Below are 23,537 nucleotides of genomic sequence, written 5' to 3' on the forward strand. Positions count from 1 at the left end.
AAATTAATTTAAAAGAAAAGGAAACCAGTTTTAGTGAGCTTCAATATTTATTTAATTGAAAAAAAAAAAAAATCTCATCCATATAGCAGGCCATATCTGTTACACACTTCTACCACCACAAACCTGTAGAGAGGTCACCTGATGACAAAATTAAACTCCAGAAATTCTGCTATGATATTTTGGCCTTAGTGCACCTCTCCAGGGTTATAATGGTCCCCATCTAATTACCCTTTAGAAACCATTCGGTAAAATAAAATAAAAATGTTTTATGATTTTAATAGTAAATGAGAAAACATTACCAAGCAGCAATGTTTTCTTATGACATATCTATTAGAAGTACTCAGATATCTCAGAATCACACTGGGATGAAGGATGTGAAATCCACATTGTTCGACTTAATGATGACCCGGTATGTAGTTTTAGCTGTGATGTTGCTGTTTTTTTTTTTTTTTCCCCTCTCATATTTAAGGTTTAACCATCTAAGGATTAAAATTCAATGCTTTATTAGTGCCCTCTGGAGGCCCATATTAAAAGTGATTCATAAAGGATGATAAAGACTAGGATGAAGGTACAGAGAAAATTGGAGCTTATTACCAAAAGTAAATGATCAAAATACCAGTGGAAACATACAAAAACAAATAATTATAACAAGAGTTTGATTACTGTAAATGGCAATAAAGTTTTTTTCACTGGACTCAGTAGTGGCATTTTTGAAGGACATGTGCTCCTCAGTACTTTGACTGATGTAAATAGTAATAATACTCCACAACCTATAAACTGTGTGAGAGAAAATTTGAAAGAAATCAAAAGTATTAGGCAACCTATGATAAATATCTCGTTGATCTCTGAGCAGTGAGCCATGTTGTCAAAAGCCTTTTCTGTTATTGCTTGTTTCGTCAGTAATGGTTCTTATGAATGAAATGGAAACCATCTGTTGGTCTCAGCCTCAATCTGTTCCACAACTAGCTTCAACCTGCTTCAAAAAGAAGCAGGTTGAAGAAATTAATGTAATATTGTTTGGCATTTGCATAAATTACTGTATCCATGTGTGAGATGAAGGTGATCAGCCTGTGTTCTCCAGAGGTGTTAATGAAGCTTGTTTCAATAGTGACATTTATTCCTCATTGTTGATTCTGGCGTCTCTCAACTTCCCTTTGACAGTACCAACAGGCTCTAAACAGGGTTTCTGTCCAATCAGTTCACTGGTTGACTAAGCATGGTGATACAATGTTAAGTAAAGAAGGTGTTTGTAATTTTGGGCTTTGTGGGCAGACTTGAAATCCAACTGGAAAAGAAATAACTATCTCAATAAAGCTTGTCAGTGGGCGGGAGCATGGATAGTGGAACTAAGAAAACACAAGTACCAGAATAAGCAGATTACACGATACTGGCTGCGGTTATGTTGCATGTGTATCTTTATTTCCCTCATAATTTCCTTCTAGTAAACATCCCATTAATATGGCTGGACTCTGAGAAGTCTGCTGGACAATTGTCAAGTCAGCAGTATACCAGCAAAAACAAATTTGAGTGTTAAAAATCGAGTTCTAACGGATCTTCTTTAATATTAAAAAAAAAACAGATTTTGAGGTTTTCATTCCAAGTAATGTTAATCAAATTTGACAAAAATAAGTACTTGAGATTTAGCGCTTTGCACATAGAGAATCTTAAATTTACAACTGAACACAAGTTTCACATTTTTAATTTAATTAGTTGAATAATTTAATTTATTGCGCAGATAACTTTTACAATAATAATAATATGTCAAATTTTCTTCTATACAAGTCTAACTTTGAAGGCTTGTTAACCCGAAGAAGACAAAAAGACGAATATAGGCATTCTTGTGTTCCAGTGACACTTTGTAAGTAGATACAAGATAATTAGCCTGAGGTGATCTCGTGTGTGGGGTTACAGGCAGGACTGACTCTGTGTTTTACATCTTCGTGAGGGGGATGATAGAGCAGGTCATCACAGCCTGACAGGGGGGAGCTTATAGCGGAGAGAGAGGGCGGCTGAGTGAGAGAGGGAGAGTTGGGTGATGAGATGGAGAGAGGCAGGAGATCAGTGCGCAGCAGATGCACAAGGTGCTCCTTGTTCGCTCTCAGATCTGTAGCAGCATCAGTCACAGATTAGACATGAGCAACCTCGAAAAGTAGCGTCTTACAGTGGATACAAACCCGGTGGATTGTACTTGTCTGTTTCTTGGACTCCAGATCACTGGAAACCCAGGAGGTTATTATTTTACGCACACGTGCTCAACGCAATTCCCTGGATGTTGGGATTAAAACACCTCTCGGATCTTTTCTGGCACAATGAGACTCGTGAATTTAATGGATCTAAGCACCAAATAGGAGTAAAATCTATTTTAGGGCAGCGCTTGCAGCCGGCATGGCTTTACCAAACTCACCGGGCTCTCCCGACGCAGGGAAGCCCAGCCCCAACGTCATAGACCTGGGGACTATCTTTGTTGACTCGGACATCATATTTGGCTTTACAAGTCACCTGCTAAGAAGAAAAACAAAGGTAAGAGCGACTCTTCGGGGATGAATAAATACTTGAGGAAATATGATGAGGAAAAACAGTTGGGATCCAGAAAAATGATGCGCGCAGGAGCGCTCCTCTCCGGGATTCGAGCGCATCTTGCAACATCCATTCTCTTTATCTCAGATTAATTCAAACTCTTCATTTATTTATTTTTTTGGGGGGAAATTCTAAATCTCAGTTTTTTTATTTTTCAGAAATATAACCCAAAATTTATATAAATATCTACAAAAACGCAACACTATGAATAATGACATAGAAAATCAGAAGACGATTATCGTAAAACGTTCTGGACATGTTTGTGTGAAACTGAGATTGTTATATAGAACACAATTCTCTATTCTGAATCTACAACGCTCTAAAGGTCTACAGATTATCTCTATTTAACCTCAAAACTACTAGAGAAGATGTTTTCTGGCTTAAATTAGAGTTTAACATGGCATATAGTTTGTAATATGACAATGTAACACGTACAAAACTAAGGACAGGGACAATTTAGAAACCATTTTCAGGGGTAGCCGCTGTGGCTGACATCACCCACATGAAATATTCAAAGTTTACTAATTAAATATTAAACCCGTAGTGAAGCCCTTTAATTCAGTCTGAGAAATGCCATTTTGTTCTTTACCCAGACGATGGCGTCAGAGTCCTACTAACGACGCGCAGGGGCGCGTTTAAATGAAAAGACTGAAAGTCATCTAATTTTTGTTAAACTACCTTCCTAGTTATAATATATTCTCTTTTTTATTATTTAAATTATTGTTTAAGATTAATCATCTAAAGTTAATCTACCTGACCTAATTTCAGGATTATAAATGATCATTTTTAATTTCCATATTTCCATTTAATGCGTAGAGCAACATGTTTACGTACGTATACGAGAATAATAACATCTTAAATAATTTAGCTATCGAAAGAGCTTTTAAACTTTCTACTCTAGAATAATGAGACCCCACCCCGGGGGGGAGAAAGTTTGTTTAGCCCTCCCACTTTAGCAGAGTACAGCGCCTCCTCTATTGAGCTGCCAAAAACTCCTGCGCAGCTTGCAAACTTATGGACAAGCTCACTTGTTACTTTCGTTGTGCAGCTCTTGCCAACGTGCAATGTGACAGATGACAGTGAGTCTAATCTTCAGAGTAGCCTATGGCTCTGCCTCGCGTTTTTCAGTTTGACTTTGACGAAAGATTCTCCTGAAGGTGTAAACCTCGGATCTGGGAGAATGAGAACGTTTGAGGGCATTTTGTCTTCTGATGGAGAAGACCTCCACAGCCGCGTGTTCACTGTAAGTGTGTCACAGTCGAGGTGAACTGTTGACTATGTCTCCATTTTCGTTTAACCTGCATCTCTCTGTTTTGCACACTCAAAAGGTGCTCTTGTTCTCAGGTTTACCACTGTTACCTATGCGCACCTGACGTATGAACTGCTCACCTGATAAACTTGTCTATCTTGTGCTGAAGGTGGAGGGATGTCCCAGTGGAGAGTCCGTGGTGAGTCCCAGGAAAAGATTTCACTCCGCGGAGGAAGTGCGATGCAGCAGCCGTCCTCCACCTGAGGGCGCCGGGTCGGTTTCCATCACCGAGTCGGAGGAGAAAGGAGGCTTTTGCCAGCAGTGCCAAAAGAACATGTCCGAACTGAAGAAACAGGCGCAAACTCTGGCAGACCACAGCTCCTTAAAGGTTAGTTTATATTCCCTCCGTGAAATCTCCCTTCCCTATTTAATTTCCCTCACCATATATTGGGGCAAGTAAGTACCCCATGTTGGCCCCATGGGGTTTTCTCAATCTGGTTGGGTCTAAGTAGGCCTGTGCTTACAAAAACCCTGATTGTCTTTACTCAATACAACCTATAAGGCAGACCTGGGCATTTTAAGGCCCGCGGGCCAGATATGGCCCGTTGGGCATGCCTGTCCGGCCCGCGTCCCCCCAGTCAAAACAAAACACCGTATTTTCGTGTGCATGCGACACAGCTGTCTTTTATTTTGAAAGGGCTTGACGCACCGTTTATGAATGCACGTACGTAAATGCTAACGCACAGCAACAGGTGATGCTAGCAGCCGAATACACGATCCCCACAAAATGTCATCTCACGGTAAAAAAAGAAAAGTTGATTCCGAATTCTGCATTTTTAACAAGGCATGGACAGCGAAATATTTCTTTATTGAAGTCAAAGGCAAGGCCGTGTGTTTAGTTTGTGGTGCGCAGGTGGCTGTGTTAAAGGAATATAATATCCACCGTCACTACGTGACCAAACACAGAAGAGATACAAGAACTTTTCAGAGAAAGAGCACGTCACTGAGTCGTCTGTACTCGTAGCCAAGTTGCAAGCTCAACAAACACTTTTTACAAAACGCCTGGCATCTAGAGGAGCTGCAGTCAAGGCAAGTTTTGTCATATCCCACAAGATTGCTAGGAAGAGCAAACCTTTCTCTGACGGAGAGTATATTAAGCAGTGCTAATATGTCCTGAGAATAAAGACGCTTTTGAGAACATCTCCCTCTCCCGCCGCAAACGTAACGAGAAGTATTGAGGACATCGCGACGAACCTGGTGCTGCAACTGAAAGACAGCGTGAATGATTTTGAGTACCGGTATTTTTCCCTGGCTTTGGATGAGAGCTGTGACATACGGGACACTGCCCAGCTGCTCATCTTCGCGCGGGATCAATGCAGAATTTAGCATCACGGAGGAGCTGGCAGGCATGCGGTCAATGAAAGGGACAACAACAGGGAGTGAGCTCTTAGTAGAGGTAAATGCGTGTCTGGAAAGCTTGGGTCTGAACTGGGACAAACTGGTGGGCGTGACAACAGATGGGTGTCCAAATCTCACAGGAAAAAAGTTGGTTTATTAAAGAGAATCCAGGACAAAGATACTTGAAGCTGTCTATTCCTTGTAGTATTTCAGTTTTGGTTCTTACAAGTTTTCAAGTCATTACAGTTTCATTTTGTAATTACATTTTGTAATGAGTTATTTTAATGTTACCTAAAGTGATATTAGTTTTGTGTGTACCTCTTTAAGTTTCTGCTGCATTTAAAGTACTTTGTGGTACTTGTTTTCCCATTCATTTGCATCTGATTGGAGGTACTTTTGTGTTAGTCCTTCAAGTTGCAGCACTGCAGGTTCGTCAGGCTTTTTCCAACACTTAAAACCATTTATTGCTCATATATGCAGTTGATCAGTTGATTAATATAACACACACCATTTCAATTGTGGAGAGATTAAAAAGTTAAAAATAAATTCACATGTGATATTTTTTTAAACTATTAATTTGATAGTATTAATTCTCACTTCAGCCAAACCACAAATTAATTTTTATTAATATTTACTGAATATTCTTCTTAACAAAAGAATATGATTTAAATATTTTATTACAACAAGAGGTATGAGAAAATGAATAATGAGTCAAGATTAAATTTGAGTCATTGCTGGATCGGCCCTCCAACATATTTCAGATTTTTCATGCGGCCCCCTGAAGAAATTAATTGCCCACCCCTGCTATAAGGTAAAACCAATTGGACACCTTAAATTGTACAGTAGATTTAGAACCCATGTGGGGTAGCTGGAATCCCAAACAGTGTTGGGTACAATACTGGTTAGACATGGGCTGACAATAGTTCCCACATGGGTTGGTTCAGAGGCCACACAATGGCCCCCAGGTAATGGCTTGTAAAGGTTCAATTGAGGAAAACCTGTAACAGTCCTATAAGTGTAGCTCAAAGAGAGAATTGCTAGTCAGGAGTTTAAAGTAGACTTTCAACATGTGGTCCATCCTGGATGGAAATATAACTAATCTGGCACTCTACATGGGTGATGGCTGGCTGTTAAAGAACCTGAATCTCAATTGCACATCACTTTTAGGTACCATATTAGTTCCAATTGTTTTAACCACAATTTGCAACGTGTGGACAATATCAGCTGGGAATCATTTTTAGTTAATATCCTATAATATTGGCCCCTATGTGAACATATGTGTAGAAAAGGTGGTTTTGAACTCCTGATTATTAATTCTCACTTTGAGTTCTTCTTTCAACATATTTGTCTCCTTCAGTTGTTCTTGCCCTTGTTATTCACCAGGGGTTGAAGGACAATGAAGCTCCACTTGCTATTTTCTAACAGAACCTAGAAGACTCTCATCATTCTCTTGTGACATTATTTATTGCTCTACTTGACTTCAATTACTGGCCTTGGATGTGAAACTGGATGCTTTGAGACATTTAAAGTGGCCCCTTTGTTCGACCAAACAATGCTTATCTTTTTTTTATGTCGCTGTCGGGTGTGGGGGGGAATAAGGGGGGTCCACAGGCCTGAAACGAGTGGCCGCTCACGTTGGAGGCTAAGGAGGAAGTTCAGTCCCAGTCGGCCTTCGATGTCCATTGAAAGTGTTCCTGTGCTGCTGCTCCCACAATTCCCACCACTGTTAAATATAGGTCTTGCCCCCACTGTTGTGGCGGGCTGGGTTTGGCCTCTGGTCCGTGCTCCTTTGTCATTAATTTTTTGTCATTAAAGGGGGGAGAATTTCAACATGAGATTGAGTTACATCACTTTAGGGTTCACCTGTAATCCCACAGCACCTGTGGTTCACCCAGGAGCAGCTGTTCAAAGGGACTAGGGACATTTCTCAACCACCTGGACTCCTTATGTGTGGTCTGTCCATTATGAAAAGTTCAGAGCATATCTGTATTCAGCTATCAGGTATATCCACTTCATATGTCCATAAAGGCTTCTCTTGAGTCCTGTCATCTGTCATTGGAACTGACCTCTTGTTTAGTGACAGACCCTCTGGCAGCACTTTGTGGCTCTCTCCAGGTGCTCTATGAGGAAGAACGAGAAGAAGACCTCCTCTTTACCCACTATTTGCTCTTGTTGATGGCTAAATGAGGCCTTAATTCCAGGGTGGCAAGTAGTGATGGCTGGATACTGTTGTTGTGCAGTTGCTGTGGTATGGCCTCCTTTAGGTGAAAGGATAAAAACCTCATTGTTTTTTTGAGGTTTGAATAGCTCACCTGTTGGGCCTCATAGGATGGATGATTGGTTCCAAATTACTTCCTCCATGGAGGGTATAAGGTCAGCAGGATCATTCATGGGGCCTGCTGGTGTGTCTGGGATCCTGCAACCTGCTTAGATTTGGACAGTGTTTGGGTCTGTCCTGGGAAAAACCGAGAGTGGAGACTGTTTACCCGAGGTCATGCTTCCCCACCTCCCAATCTGCCTGCAGACCCATTTTTTTCTTTTTTTTTCTTAAGAGGAAGTCACTCTGTTCCCAGACATCCCCTCTTTTTGTATACTGTATTGTTTGAATACAGTAGTAGTATCAGGAGGACTAAAATTCAAGGAAGAGTGAATGTGCTTTTCAACATCAAGCCTGCTGGAGGGAAAGTTGACTTTTCACACACTCTGAAGCCTCCCAGACAGTTTTTCTTTGTATTTTCCTGTTTGGGTCTGGAGGAACGTGCTTACAGTATGTCCCACAAGAAAGCTGTGGAAGCGAGGGCCTCTCCCTGTATGTCGGCAATTCAGCACAGCTTTGTAAAAAGGCCACCAGTTGTGTGAGAAAACAATGTGCAAGGAAAAATTGGTTAACAAAGTAGCTTGCAAAAGTATTCATATTAAAATTTATGCTTTGAATGATGCAATGATAAATCTACAAATTTAAATGTGTTTTCTGGATATTTTATATGACAGAACAATGACATTGAGGCTGTAAAGTTTAAGTACAACGATGCAATTAAAAAAAAATAAAATCCAGGTCTAAATCCAATTGAGATCTGGACATGGTCTTCATCCAATCTGAATGAGCTAGGGCTATTTTGCAAAGAAAAGAGATGCAAGTCTGGAGATGTGCAAAGCTGGTAGAGACATTCTTTGAAAACTTGCCACTGCAAATGCAGAGAAAAACAGGATTCTTTAAAGCAGTGGTCCACAACTTCTAACTGGGATCCCCTGTTCTTGCACTGAAATTTTTTTTTGGCCACCATCATCACCAAAAAATGCTTACATGCACACCTGTGCAGACACAAAGATGCAGAGTTGCAGAGACTCATGCCTATGTGCACTTTTGTGCTTGCACACATTTGGCACCAATACCAAAAAAGAACATTTCACTAAATAATCATTATTTTATTTGCAGTCCTACAATTCTTTCTTTCCTTCATGCTGGATGCCTTAACACATTTCATGTTGTCCAGACATGAAATGTTTCTGTCTAAATGTAGGTACTAACCCCCATACTTTATTGAATCAAGGGAATTCACCTTTTTGATTTGCATACCTAAAACTGTGATGATGAGTGATTCAGTCATTAGTGGTAGACTGCCTGTGTTCCTTAATTTGAATAATTTTAAACAGCTTATTATGGCTGAACATGGTGGCTAAGGAATGATTTTTAGAAAAAGATTAGTGCTTAAAACTCCACATCAAAGAAACCACTAAGCTTCTTACTGTAATCAGAGGATCTGTCAACAATTGCTACAAACCGATAGGAGTTTGACTGGAACCTCCGCCCACAACGTCTCACTGCAGAGCGAAAATCTCTGACATGAAAGAATCCCTAATATGAAGTTAAGAGATACACTGGTATCTTGATTAGATGCAGGAAAAACAACCAAATTGTTTTCCCGTTGCAGACCTGCCATCTTCTCTGTGAGCTGTTTGCATAAGAGCAGAGGGAGGCCTAAATTAGTTAGTTCACAGACCTCTATAAATGTAACAAATCACCCGCTGCCAGGAAAGATTATTATTCCTCGCCTCAGGCCAGGTTGGAGCAAATCAGCCCAGATAACACACAAAAATGTATATCTTTCCTGTTTGAAAGGGATCCTTTAATTGTATTTGTGGAGCTCACTGAGAGATAACATTCAGAGAGAATGAAAGTCAGAAAGGTTGGATTTCTTTTAGACCCCAGGCACATCTAAAATCTTAAATATTGTTTGTTAAAACTAAAGTGGAAAAGTGGAAAAATACAGACCTACTTTTATTTGACAATATTTTGCTCTTAATATTTTACATTATACAATTTGATATATTTTCCTCTGCAGCTCTGATTGAGTGTTAGAGGACCATTTTCCAGCTGGCACCTCGCCCTCAGTCTCAAGTCATTAGTTGTCTCTAAAAGGTTTTCACCCACTATTTGTTAAAGAAATACATATTTTACAACAGGCATTGGGTCTTTAGGGTGATGCTAGTGTTAGCTTTCTACCATGTGTAATGTTTTGCATTAAACTTAAATATTTCAACTTTGTCCTCATCTGAGTAGCACCTTCTTCTATGCATTTGTTGTGTCCTTTATCGACTGCGACAAATTGAACTTCTTATGTCTTTCTGTGTCCGTTCTTCCATAAAGGCCAAGTATGGGAAATTTGTGTCTAATAATTTTGATTGTTCCACCTGAGATGAGGATCTCTGCAGTTTTTCCAAAGTTGCTGAGTGCTTTTTGGCTTGGAATCAAAGTAAAATACTTTGAAATTTACAAAAAATAAAACTTGACACAGGGTGTAAATACTTTGCCAACACATTCGTAGTGATATCAGTCCTTTTAATGTTCAAGTAATAAGTTGGTGTATTATACACTTTATAGCTTCTTAATTGTCTTATAATATGTTTATACTGATTATAGAAACTTGGATTCATCAACATGATTCAGTGCTTTCTATTTTCTGAGCCAATGGTACATTGGAGTTTGCTGCAATGCAGAAACTGCAGATTGCTTCTACTGGTACTGTAACAGTTCCTATTAAACATTGAGATTTATGAATATAGAAGCAACAGTAGACCTTGTGAGGTAAATTAGCATGCAGCGAGATTAAAAGATAATGTCCTGCAGGCCTGCGAAGGGTTGAAGCTGTTGGAGGTTAAGGTCAGCCTCACCTTTCCTGGGACCTTTGCACTGTGGAATCAGAAACCTTTACCATTAATCAGGCCACTGGAGACCATCTACTGAATCTACAACCAAGTGGGATCCTGTACATGAAGAAAAAGTACACTACAGCTAATCATGTCTCGTATGTATGCACAAAGCGTCTCCGGCTCTTATGGATCGTGTATAACCATGTGACTACGAATGTGGCTGCGCAAATTAATTTATACCATCAGACTTCTTGCAGGTTTTTTTCTACTTTGAATTAATGAATTATGGGAAGAATAATTTTCATAAATGACTCACTGGGATTCATGTTGGATTTGTTTCATTTTTGTTCCTCATTTGATCATCAATCCATTCAAATGTAAGTCATGTTGGTGTGTCTGTAGGTGCCTCAGATCAGGTTCCTGAAGCAGCAGAGAAGCTTGTGTTTGATGCATTTAGATTGCGTCAAAGCTGCATGCCTTTCCTTTTTGCCCAAGGCAAAATGCTCAGTTTTATTGGAATATTTCTTTAAAGATAACAGTGATGCGCATGGATGCATGCGGATGTACAAGCAACTGCAATAAACATGAAAAAGTCAGCTCGATTTAACTGCGAGGTTTCTCACGCAGATTGTCGCTTCTTCCTCGATTGCTGACCTCTGTCCTTGCAATCAGTTGTCGTAAAATGTCTGGTAGATTAGCATTTGGGCCAGGGGGTTGCTGGAACAGGTGTGCTTTGCCAATTTCGCAGCAGGAGAGCAGGATGGAGTGACTGGTAGGCAGATGGAAGGAAAGACTTTGAAGAGCCCTCCCGGTTGTGAAACCTGAGATAACGTAGAGTTAAAACAGTTCAGGGCCATATTGTTCTGTGCACCTTTAAACACCTGAGCCCCAGAGGCTCTCTGTCATATTTGTGTGTGTGCGTGTGTGTGTGCTCTGCAGCCTGTTTCACTGCAAAGAGCCTGGGAGGAGATGAGAAACGATGCAGGAGAAGAGAGGAGATGAGCTGTGCTCCTGCTTCATCCCTGCATGCAGTGTGACTTCTACTTTATGGCATGTGGCTATATTAAACTGTAGAGCAATAATCTGGTGTCAAGTGGTGCAGAGACCATAGACATCAGTCATGGTGCTACCGTGCAGCACTGTATGTTTGAGCAGTAGCAGCATGCAGTTGTTTTAGGCCAATTTACTGCTCTCTGTAGATGTTTATACATTCTCTTTCAAGCGGACGGATAGATTTTTGTGTCAAAGAATCACTTTTCAGTATCAGGCTGTGAAACCTTCTTTTTAAAGGTCAAACTGTGATATCTGGATGTAATCAGAGATTCTGAACACAATTTTGGTTAATAAATTACTTTTATCCATTTTATTTGTTTATAAACTACAGATAAAATTTTAACTTATGTCCCTAAGCTGCTCATCTTTTTGATAGTAAAGCATAACTGGCAGTTTATAGTAAATTTTTATTTAAAATTAATCAATGTACGGTAATTACTTTTCATGCCACAACAAAGTACTACTCTGTCAGTATTTTGGCAATGGGATGTTTCTGCATTTAACACACTTAGTATTACTGTAAATAAAAAAAACTCAAATTGATCAGATCAAATTCACTTCTAATGATTTTTTGACAATCAGAATTGACATGTCAGCAAAAGTCTTTATCTATTAATAAATCTTAACCTGCTGTTCATTTTTTTTTCTTTTCTTCCAAACACTCCAGGTCAACCATGCTTTTTAAATAGTGGAACAACTGTGTCAGTTGTTATGTGCAGTGCAGTGAGTTTCTCATTCACTTGCTGCTTGCAGATTTTCACAGCTGGCTCTGCTTTCGAAGCACTTTCACCAGCCACTAGCCTCATTTTCTAACCTCCGGGCAACTCTGGAGTGACGGTCAAATCTTTACTGTGTCCGCTGCAGCTTCATTCTACATCTTTCATTTGCTGAACGGGGAAAGTGAATCAGCCCCAGTTGTTGCTCGCTAGTCCACTACTTATTGCAATTGCAAGGGGCAAATTGCCAAGTTAGTGCTGGTAATGGGTTCAGGCCGTGCAGTTGCAGGAGGCTGATGGGTTTTGGTTTGAAAGAGAGTGAGGCCGATGCTCATCCCCATTCGTCAGGAATCGGCCGGAATGCAACACCTGGAATCACTGCCACTCTTTCCGCCTACGCTGCACTTCAGGCTGCTCAGATGAGCGGCTCCACTGCGAACAGGATGAAACAGGAGCTGACACACAAACACACAACAAGACCCACATTCACAGGTTTATCAGGATGCATCGTTTTCGGGCCATCTGGTTGTTGCTGTTGTGTCTTTGGTGCTGTAATGTTTGCAGAAAGTCGTCCAGATGTTCCCAGAGTTACCTGTCAAAGAGAGCATGCTTAAACGTGGATATTCACTCCTTTGGAGCTTGGAAAGGTTGCAATGGCTCATTTATTTTGGAAATGGTATAAAGAGAATACATCAGTTCAGTAGTTTTCAAAACATCTTACACGAGTTCTTCAAATGTTCATTGGTAACATTTTCTAGTCTTGATTTAAACTCTCAAGTCGATTAAAGTCTTGAAATGTCAGGCATTCAAATTCACAGATCTATGCCCGTATATAATGTTGTCCTTGTCTGTACGGCAAGGGTTGGGCACACATGGATGCACACAATACCTATGGGGGCCATTGAAGAAATACAAACTGAACATACAATTTTGACAAAAATGCGTTAAATTTTGCAGTTTGCTACACGCTAAATGTTTGATAAAGTCCTTTTCAGACTCACGATCTTCACTCCCCTGTGCATACTGCATATGAAGGCAACTTACTCACAGCTGATGGAGGTCAGGATGGCCAAGTGGTCTAAGGATCTGTGTTCAGGTTGCAATCTCAGTTTGAATCCCACTTCTGATATTTCTGACTCAGGATGTGATTCATTGTAACATGCACTGTAACTTGATGACATCAAGTTTGTGCCTGAAAATTTTTGGAAAGTTTCCATTTGTGTCGCTGCCATAGTTTCTGGTCACGCACCATGATCAGGATAAGTTTTGTGAAAATCAGTTGCATGCTTCTTTTTACTTAGGCTGGTGGTCATTTTTAAAGTTTGAATGTTGAACACATGAGCATGCTTTGATCTCTGAATTCCTCAAGGGACAGAGTCCTGCAACTTTTAGATGTGTCCCTTGTCCTGCACACTTGAATTAATTGGTGAAACTGCCTCACTAGCATGCTGTCAAGCTCCAGAGAGCTCTGCTAATGAGCTAATATTGGAGCAAGGTGCGCTGAAGCAGAGAGACATCGAAAAGTTGCCCTTAAGGACTGGAGTTTGAGACCACTGGAAGCCATTCTACTTTTGACTATAATGGTTTATCCAGAAGGAGAACCTTTGTGCCCAGTCAAAAATCTTTTCCCGTCTCTAACTTGTTTTGCAACTTTTTCAGCTAAATCCATCATCTCTCTAACTCTGTCAGCTTCCCTTTTCCTGCTGAAGAAACAGATTGCAAGTTGTTATGCTAGATGTTGAATTTGAAGTGTTTATCCTTTGCTTTCTTTTCAAGCCTGCTAAAAATAATCACGTGATAATTATTTTTACTGGTTCAATTACATTATCTTCTGATCGTGCATCTGAGTTTATTCCTCTGCATTTATTCTGGATCGTTCTTACATAACTGGTAGGCAGTGCTCCTTGTTCTGCTGCAGCAGTCTCCAGCACCTCCTTTCCTCTCACTGTCTTCCACTCTCTGTGTGTTTGAAGAATGATTATTGTACATAACAACCCTTGCCTGAAAGAGTTTGCTGCTGTTTGGCAAAGGATTACAAGTTACAAAGAGCCAGACTGAAATGAACAATGAAGCTGAATCGCAGTCTGAGAGGGCGATGTGATACAGCACTGCACAGATCTACAGAGCATGAGAACAGAACGGGAGAGGCAGAAATGTCAATGAACAAAGAACACAAATGAAACAAGATGTGCAACCATTGGAAATGCATCAGCCTGACTTTGTGGATCTAAATATGTAACAGTAAAAGTCTGAAGTCTGAATGAGTGTTTTCTTCTTGCTGTCTTGGATCTCCCAGCGTTCAGCTCTATATGTCACACTGGAGTGAGACGCGCACAATCCGGGCGGTTTGCAGTCAATTATTGAGTCTGATTTAGAGTATTGGAGAGACATTGTTGTTGAGATAAATTTTCAGCATGGTACGCAGACACCAATAGGCTGGAGGTAATCTCCTACTGGCTCCATAAAATGTGCTCAATTGACAGCAGGCCTTGTGGTAGCAGACAAATCGCCTGGCTTATAGCGATGTGCTGAAAGAGAATGCCAGCATTGTGCATCGTTGCCAAGATGGATATGCAGACAGCAAACTCTGAGCTGTCTGGGCGTGGCTCCCATGTTCAGGGCAAACAACGGTTTAGCAGAGTGTGATTCCTGAGTTGGAGCTGACTTAGCCTTGTTTGTTTTATTCCTTTGACAGAATCAATAAAGAAATTAGATGTCATCTGTCAGTTCAGAAGGTTAAAAGCATTTGGCAACATGTACTTTCAGAAATAACCAGCCAGGCAAGCCTTTTTGGGATTTGCTTTTATAAAGGCGCTTTATGTAATAACTATTTATTACAAGAGACACAATAAGCCAACTTCTGCTCCTCTGAAGCGTTAACTATTAAAAAAAAAATTTTGTGCAAGGTAAAATGATGCATTAAATTTTTGAAATATAGCTAAAAAGAATAGCAACATACCTCATTTCCTTTTTTAACTTTTCTTCAGAATATAGATAATATTGTATTTCCAAAAGATAATTTCAAAATAAATAGCAATTGTGTCCAAATCCATGTGTCTGAAAAAAGCTCTAATTTAATTGTCAGAGGTGATAAGATACATGTTTAAAGGAGCATAAAGTGGTGTTACACATCTCTGTTCTTAATATTTCCCATTTATTTTAATACTAAGAAACGTTTCCAAGTCCAGCATGTTAAAAGACAGCAAAAGGTGAAGCGCTGAAAGGTAAAACCAAACAGCTTGGCTACAACTGCTGTAGCATTTCTTGCATGTGAAGTCTCCAATCTTGATTTAAAGAACAGCCGACATCCCTTCATAGATGTTTCGTAAGATTAAGTGAGAGATGAACAAACTGACTGGGGCCTCATTTGCAGTAATGATGGAAGAAAGAGTAAAGCCAAAAAGTAAATTAGCTCACTAATATGGGGGCTGGGCTCAGGTTCATCATCCATTGCAGAGTTCAGAGATAAGCCGCCACTGCACCAGAATCAGGAGACCCTGAGAAAGACCCAGACCGTGCTGGAGGGACTTTGTTTTGAATTTAGCCTGGACCTGGGAGAGGGATGTCCAGAACTGTTATCTGGGATCTGATTTTGGATAAGCTAAAGACCAGGAAAGAGTGTATGGATGCAGATGAATATCTCTTTTTTATTCCCTAAAGAACCTTTTACAGACCAACAGTACGCTGTGGTTGCGGTTTGTGGAAACTGTGTTAGTGCATCAGTTTGCTTTCACAGCATATTTCTCCTTTTGTGTCTGTTAGGAGGCACACAAGCATCTTCCAGTGATTCTATTTGTGTAATAGCTGATGGATTCTGTGTTATGATTGGTAAACAGGTAACGTTAACTCATCTCCCTGGACTTCCTACCTAAGCTTTGGGCTATTTTTTATCATCAGCGGCTTCATTCTGATACGTATATATAGTGCTCCATAAATCCTGGCGGGGTGTGAAAATGCCAGTCAAAGTTCACATTGCTCATGTTCATTTCATGCTTGAGCATCCAGCTCTGCGAGCGAGGCCGACTGTGTGTATTGATGATGTGCGGATGTGCGTGTAAGCACCAGAGAGAAAAGAAAGATGAAGCTCGCTTAAAGTCCCTCCATCTTTTCCACTTTGCAGCAGAAGTCATCCATCTCTCTGGTCGTAACTGCTACCAATTTATGATTGCATTATTACAGTCAGGCTTTTGTCCTCATTGTGACACACAGACACATATCTGATGGTGACCTGTTTGCTGGAGATTGTGGCTGGACGTTGCTTTTATGTTTGAAAAGCTCAGATAGTTATGCTAGTTATTAGATTTTTACTTTCTAAGCTTTCAAGGACATGGAAATAAATTACACTTCAATCCCCTTTATGGAAATATTCTGGATTCTAGATTTGCTCCAAATCATTACGACACATTGCTTTAGAAAAGAAAGCTGTTTGTTCACCTAGCATTTTTCTTTCAGCCTTAAATGGCCTGACTTAATAATTTGTCTGCTGACATTTGAAAGGAAATGGCATAGCCCTTCATTCTGCAAAATGGCAGCCAAGTTGGTTTTATTTCCATAAAAAAATGTGTTGTTGAATTTCTCAACAAGCAGAGCACTGAAAAGGTCATCTGCAGCTGTATGGATTTTCATAATGGATTTTTTTGAAGAAAAACTCAATAAAGATACAGTAGGTGTGTGCTTTTCTGAGATTGGCACCTTACGTTCTTTGAAGCAGTTCAGCAAACTTCTGTACTTTTAGGAAATAGAGTATCTAAAGGGCACTTTTTGACTTTTTGCCTGTAAAAATGCTTTGTTTGATAAAACAACACTGCGGTGAGCAGGGAGAACTCAGAAGATGTTGAAACATTTTCCAGTGCACACGTAGAAATGTTTTTTTGGCAGCAGAAAACTTTCACCAGGGCCAAATTCACCAACATGCGCACACATTTTTAAAACAATATACATACCAACCTACCTATAGGTCAGTAGGCAACATGGGATTAAGTGCCTTGCCCGGGGGCACATCAACATGTGACAGGAGGAAGCTGGAATCGAACCTACAACCTTATGATTGCAAAACAATTACTCTATCACTAAGACAGTCACCCTATGTGGAGTCTAATGTCATCATATAGCACATAAAAACCTGTTAATATTGGTTTATTTGCCAGATTTTTAAAAAAACAACTGGTTGAAAAAATGTAGCCAAAAAGACATTAAAATAAAATGGTGTTTGCAGTTTGAATCTGGTTTCCTATTATTCTTTCACAGAAACAGCAAAAGCTGTTTTTAAGACTCCCAGGAAGCATCCTGCCATCACATCCATATGAAACTGCTGACTTCACCAAATATTTTGTTGTCTTTTGCTCTCCTGTCTGCAGTGACTTGGACCAAGAGTTACTGATGTTCCTAAAAACAGCCACACATGGATAATTAGATTCATATTCAAATAGCAGAGCTTTACTGCCTTAAAAATGTTGACATCTTGAAATTGTCATGACTCCCAGCTGATGCTTGTTGAAGTAAACCTTCCATCTTCTTTCTTTTATGACCGGCCTCCCATTAATAGATATGTCCTTTATGCTTCCCCTCTTGTTGTCGCCGTTCTGTTTTATGATGTCACTCTCTTTGGTGGAGAGCTCTGGGCTGCTTTATTTCCTTCATGTGTGTCAAGCACTTAAACTTAAACCTTTCTGTTTACGAGTCTCAAACTGCCTCTTCCCGTCTCTCTACGTTTCCTGCTCACCTCAGCATCGCCTGTAAAAGATGAGGCATCCTGCTTGTTCAGGGAACTTTGTGGTGCAGACCCCCCCAGCGAAGCGAACAGCTCCCATGCTGAGAGTGACATCAAGCTTGCAGAATTTCCTGTGAAGAGTGTGGGCTGTTATGTGGCTCCCCACATTTATTCTTATCCAAATACCTTTTTTTAATTTAAGTTAGGAAAGTCAAGATTTTTTGTGTGTTTTGAGTTGTTAAAGTGTTTAATAATCTGATGCCACTATAACCAGAGTTTCTTCAGTAAAGATTTTCTTTTTTCATTGTTGGGGAAAAAAAAACTTATATCTTTTTTGTGTTCTTTTGATGGATGATTGTCTTTTATATCAGTCATTTTAAAAAGGCTTAATAGGCATCAAAAACTAATAGTTGGGGATTCTGACGTTCCTACATTTAGTAAAATGTTTGTTTGGGGGATGAATCTAGTAAAGTTAGGTTATCTCAAAATGTAACTTTCATTTCAAGTTGGTTTTTATTGGGGTTTCATACCTGCATGTCGATCTTTGTGCCATCTTTAGGTTGTGCATTTTCGGTTTGCAGCTAATCTTTGAAACAGGCTTCAGGGGTCCTAAGTAATTCTTGTCTCGGTGACATCTAAATCAAAATGACAGATCGTAACTGTTGTTTACTGCTCTAAATTTATGCATCAAACGAAAACATCACTGGAATGCCTTTGAACATGTCTGTGCAACACGGAAATGCTGTCCCTCAACAGATTCCTGGCACTAAAGGGGTGGAAGTTCCTGGGAAGCACACCTGCGCTTGTGAATTTGATGAATTCCTGTTACGTTTTATTGGTGAGAACAGGAGTTGATGCTGTGCTGCTCACACCTTTGATATTTTGCTCTTAATAACATAGTTGAAATGAGATTTGAGGTGTTTTTTCTTTTCTTTTTTCTTTCTTTTTTTTTTTTACAAATATGTTGTACCTGATATGATATTTTTTAAAGGTAAATGTTTAATATATCATGTTTATAGATTATTTTATGCAGAAATCACCATTTTACAACTTTTTAATTATTAAATTTATTGTGGTCAAAAATGGAATGATACTAACGTTCACGCACTAATTGGTGAAACCCATGTACTAGTCTAGATTTTCTACCACGCTTTCCTTTTTCCTTCCACTCAAGTTTCGATTTATATGCCAGGACACAGAACCCTGTCTGTTCTGTATCAATGATCATTTGTGGCAGATGTGGAGGATGTCAGTGATTGTCTGATGGACAGCTGTCAGTAGTCTCTCCTTGATTGTGTCAATCACATCAGGGATAATATTTTATATTTAAAATATTTTCTGTTGTCTTATGATATTTTAAAGAAATACAGTTATCAAAATTACCTGAAATATTTTGTAATGAATCTATATATTATTGGAATTTATCCATTTGAGTTGAACAGCTAAACTTTTCAATGATATAGTTACGTCACTGTGATGCACCTGCGTCTCTAGTAACGTGTGACTTTCAGACAAAAATAGGTTCTGAACATTTCTGCTCAGACGTGTCTTAACATTTCCTCTGGCCTTGTGAACCAAAGTCACACGGTCATTACCATGTCCATTTTGCCCCCTTCCTTCCCCTTTGGTCCAAGGCTGACCCCTCGGTGCTCCCTTGCCCCACGCTGGGCCTTTATGTCTTCATCTCTTTGTGAGAGCAGAGCTGTTTTGGCTGCACAGTCCAGCCGAGGGCTGAATGCTGGACACACTTGAACTCCCACAGATGCCGACACCACAGACCAGGTTTGAACTGAATTTGACCCATCTGATGTGTTCGCCTGTGTGTCTGTCTCTTTTGTGTACTCGGCACACAAACATTTGCACAACTTAGGAACTAATTGCACTTTCCTGACAGAAGGTGGTTCCCACACTAGATTGTGATATAAAAAGTAATTCCCATTCTAATTGTTAGGCTAGAGGGTGTCATAAAAGCAATAAAGTAGCTTTTAAAAGTCATGCTATGGTGCTATTTGGATGGAGAGCTGAAGACCCCTAGAGCAGTGGAACAATGCTTAATTAGCTCATAAACAAAGGCTAGTGGGGGATCAAAAAGGGCAATCAAAGTTTCTCACTCCTTTGAAATTCTCACACCGTCTACAAAGCCATCTCTAATGGCTCCGTCACCCTGGTTGTTGTGTCTTACTGTGGTGCGCTTCCTGACAACATAAAAGACGCAGATTTCAAAAAGAGCTTCGGACAGGAGATCCAAGTCGTGAACCACTCCCCTCTCCAGCCTTCCTCTCTCTGCGAGACGTTTATCCTCTGCTTACCCTTGAAGTTTGATGTTTGGGTTCCCTCAGTGAACGCCGCTGCTTAAATCTTTCCTGTCTCAGTCTGGTGTCCGTGACTGAGGCAGTTTATTTTGGACAATGGACTGTGACAGGCTTTTGAAAGCTTGTTTGGATGACAGGTGTGCATCAGGTGTGTGTGAATGCTCCTCTGTGATGTTTTTGGAACACATCGTTGTGTTATATTTTTTTAATGCCTGGACACGAGCCTCTTTAAAGAAAACAGACATCCTCTGCTGCACGAGGACAGCATGGCAGCAGGTCGGACGCAATCTCTGCTTGTTTTGTGCGACTATGTTATCATCTCCTGTTTCCTGTCAAAACAGGAAAGGACAGGGGCGAAAATGGAGGAGTAGGAAAGTGTTGCCTTGATGTATGTTGGCTGGAGGTCCAGCTCTGGCTGACGGTGACCCTCCCAGTCAGGAAAAACAGACCTGTTCTGGGTGTAACCCACAGTGGGATACTTCACGGCGTTATTTTTATCACTTTCACAAAGCGCAGCAGGGGGATGCCTTTCCCAGCTGTTGACACAGGTTTGGGTAATTTTTGTCTCTAAAACAGTGCAGGAGATCTAAGAGACATCCCATCTGGCCGTGTCCCGTTGGCTGGCAGCCTCACATGTCTCTGTTTAGGAAGGGAAATCCTTTTTGGCATGATGTTAATCATAAAAGCGAGACACTCCTTCTCTCTGGGTGATCTCTAGACCTCAATCACAATACCTTTTCCGTCAGGCTGGAGGTGTCAAATGATTTTATCCATCCATCACACACGTTATGCAGATCTTTACAACAGGATGGTGCAGGCACAGAACAGAGCTGCAAAAAGCTTTGTTTTAGAGTGCAGCTTTGAGGAAATTCTGATTAGTGGAGAGCTATGAGAGCGCTGATGAAATATCAGGTAAGAAAAACAAGTAAGTCAACAAAAGGACAAGACCTTGTCAATTCACATTAGGTGTTATTCAAAGTCATTACCATTTTAGACATGCTCTTATAGTTTAAAATCCTTTAATAGAGATGCTAGAGAAAGTGTCTGAGATGTCTCTTTATGGAGCACAAGCACTTCCCTTCCTCCACTCCTTACTGCAGACAGTTGGTCAGCTGGCTGAAATGCGGCTTTTACTCGTTACAATTGAATACAAATTAGCCAAACTAGGCTGGCTTTGAAAATATTTCATTTATCAAATAATACAATCATACAGTGGAAACTAAAAAAGTTTCATTCATCATTTTTATTTAGTTAACATTGATTTAAAACTATGATTGTTTTGTGTTAATGTCTTCTAGAGTATTGTCACAAATTTACCTCGAACCATCACAAAGTTAGGGCAATGTATGTATTTATACCTCTAATGCCTCATTATGCATATACAACACATACATGCAGATGCAAAGTACATGTTGGAGTTCTTTACTGCCACCTAGTGGTGCGTTTCATTCATATTTAGCTAATTTGCAAATTTAACAGCTGCATTTCTGTCTCCTATGTCTTTTGTTCAAATTATCAGTTTGTGTACATTTTTGAGTCTGTTGGGTAATAATGTGTTATGCATTAGATAAAAGATTCAGGTAGTACAGAGTTAAGTAATCAACGACAGCCTAGCTGCTAAATAGAAAGCCCAACTAATTGCCCAGCAATAAAGAGAAGAAAGAGGAAAAAGGAACTACTGGCCTTTATCCACAGCAATCAGAAAAGAAACTATTAGAGTGAGATCCCAAGGTCAGGCAGGGCCACTTTTACTTCACATAGTGCAAGTTTACTCTAATTTAGTGATTTGTTGTAAGTATCAACATTTAATTAAATGAAATAATACTGCAAACATTCATACAAATTAAATGTAGAAGAAACCTGGACAATGAGTTATTATAGATGTTTCTTTTAGGGATGGAAGAGTTCTTTTATAGCAGTCTATGTTGCTACAGATCTGAACTGACCTCTGACTAAAGCCTGTTTGCACCTGTTATGACAATACTACTCATTACATACTAATTGCCAAGTTTTCAGATGATCCCTATAACTAATCAGAATAAGGTAAATGTCCAACCCATCCACAAGGATACATGGCGTGATCTTAAATGTTCATCTAACACAGACCTCAGTGACCACAACAACATCCTGGATAAGAAAAAGATTCACCGTTTCCTGTTATTTGTGCCATTTTTTCATGGTTTGATTGGATGAACAAAACCCAGACGGTAAACACCAGCAGTTGCTCCTTCAGCGTGTAGTTTCCAGATTGGCAGCGGGGGACCTGATCTTCTCTCCATGACCCAGATTAAGACGTGTGTGCTCTCTGTCTGAGGTCAACACCATCAGCATGGAGGTCGGAGTTCAATTGTCTTTCTTGACAGGGCTTTAGTTGGGGTTCTCGATCTCCGGCAGAAGGCCACACCAGAGCTGACCCCTGTGAGTTGTGAAATTAGCTGCCCTTTGACCCCTTCGCTCCAACAATCAAACCCTGAACATGGCGAGGGCGTGCTTCTGCATCCCCTGATCTGCTTCACATCTGACTTTGTGAATGCGTGTCTGGAAAAAGTAGAAATGTAACATGTTATTCAGTCTTGCATGAAGTCATTAGTTGTAAGAAGAAACTCTTGAGAGGCAAGGAGATGAAACTGCATCCTAAACTTGATACCTTTAGGTTGGTATCCCTGTCTCAGTCTCATAAGTCTCTGTCTTCTATGGTTATTTGCTCAAACCGGTGTTTAATTATATTACATGCAATAATAAGTATCATTCATGAATACAGCAACAGACCCACTCATATAAATACTGTTGTAATATTCAACAAAATATACAAATCACATTCTAGATTGAAAGCTTTCACTTTGACACATCCTGTCATCATGTTGCCTCTTCTTGTGCCGTCTAAGCTGCAGTCTAAGGATTACACGTCTTCCCATCAATCTGAATTCCTCCACTTTTTCTGAGATCTGTTGTTCCGACAATTTAGGTGAGCAGACAGAAAGCACCGACTTCAGGGTTTCCCTTGTCGGTGCCTTTGACATACACACTTGAAAAAGTATTCACAAAGCATGGTTGTCATTTTACAACCACAAACTTTTGCATTTTTTATTAGGGTGTTGTGTGGTACACCAACGCAAAGGAGAGTAATTGTGTGAAGTACGAGGAAAATTATTGTTGACTATCAATTTTTAAAAAAGTGTAAAGGGTGTATCGTGAATGTGTTTAACTCAGCTGAGTTCATACTTTGTGGACTCATCCATCACTGCAACTGTTTTTGGAATTTAAGTTTGATTTATCGATCCTATACAAGTCACAAAGACTTGTCAGGACTGGGACTTAGAAGCTAAATTCTCCTTTGCAAAAAAGCTCATGCTTGGTCAGAATATATTAAG

General features: G+C 40.0%; 1 protein-coding gene across 1 annotated transcript in view; it reads left to right on the forward strand.

Moving 5' to 3' along the window:
• The first annotated feature begins 2,208 nt into the window (after positions 1-2,208).
• The window catches only part of kif26ab (kinesin family member 26Ab), an 83,062-nt gene continuing 61,733 nt past the window's right edge, over positions 2,209-23,537 (forward strand). Inside the window, 2 exon segments of the mRNA XM_044143267.1 lie at positions 2,209-2,520; positions 3,996-4,214. Coding sequence (XP_043999202.1) covers positions 2,386-2,520; positions 3,996-4,214 — 354 coding nt within the window. The 5' untranslated portion in view covers positions 2,209-2,385.

The sequence above is a fragment of the Gambusia affinis genome, linkage group LG16 (genome assembly GCF_019740435.1).
Source record: "Gambusia affinis linkage group LG16, SWU_Gaff_1.0, whole genome shotgun sequence".
Lineage (NCBI taxonomy): Eukaryota > Metazoa > Chordata > Actinopteri > Cyprinodontiformes > Poeciliidae > Gambusia > Gambusia affinis.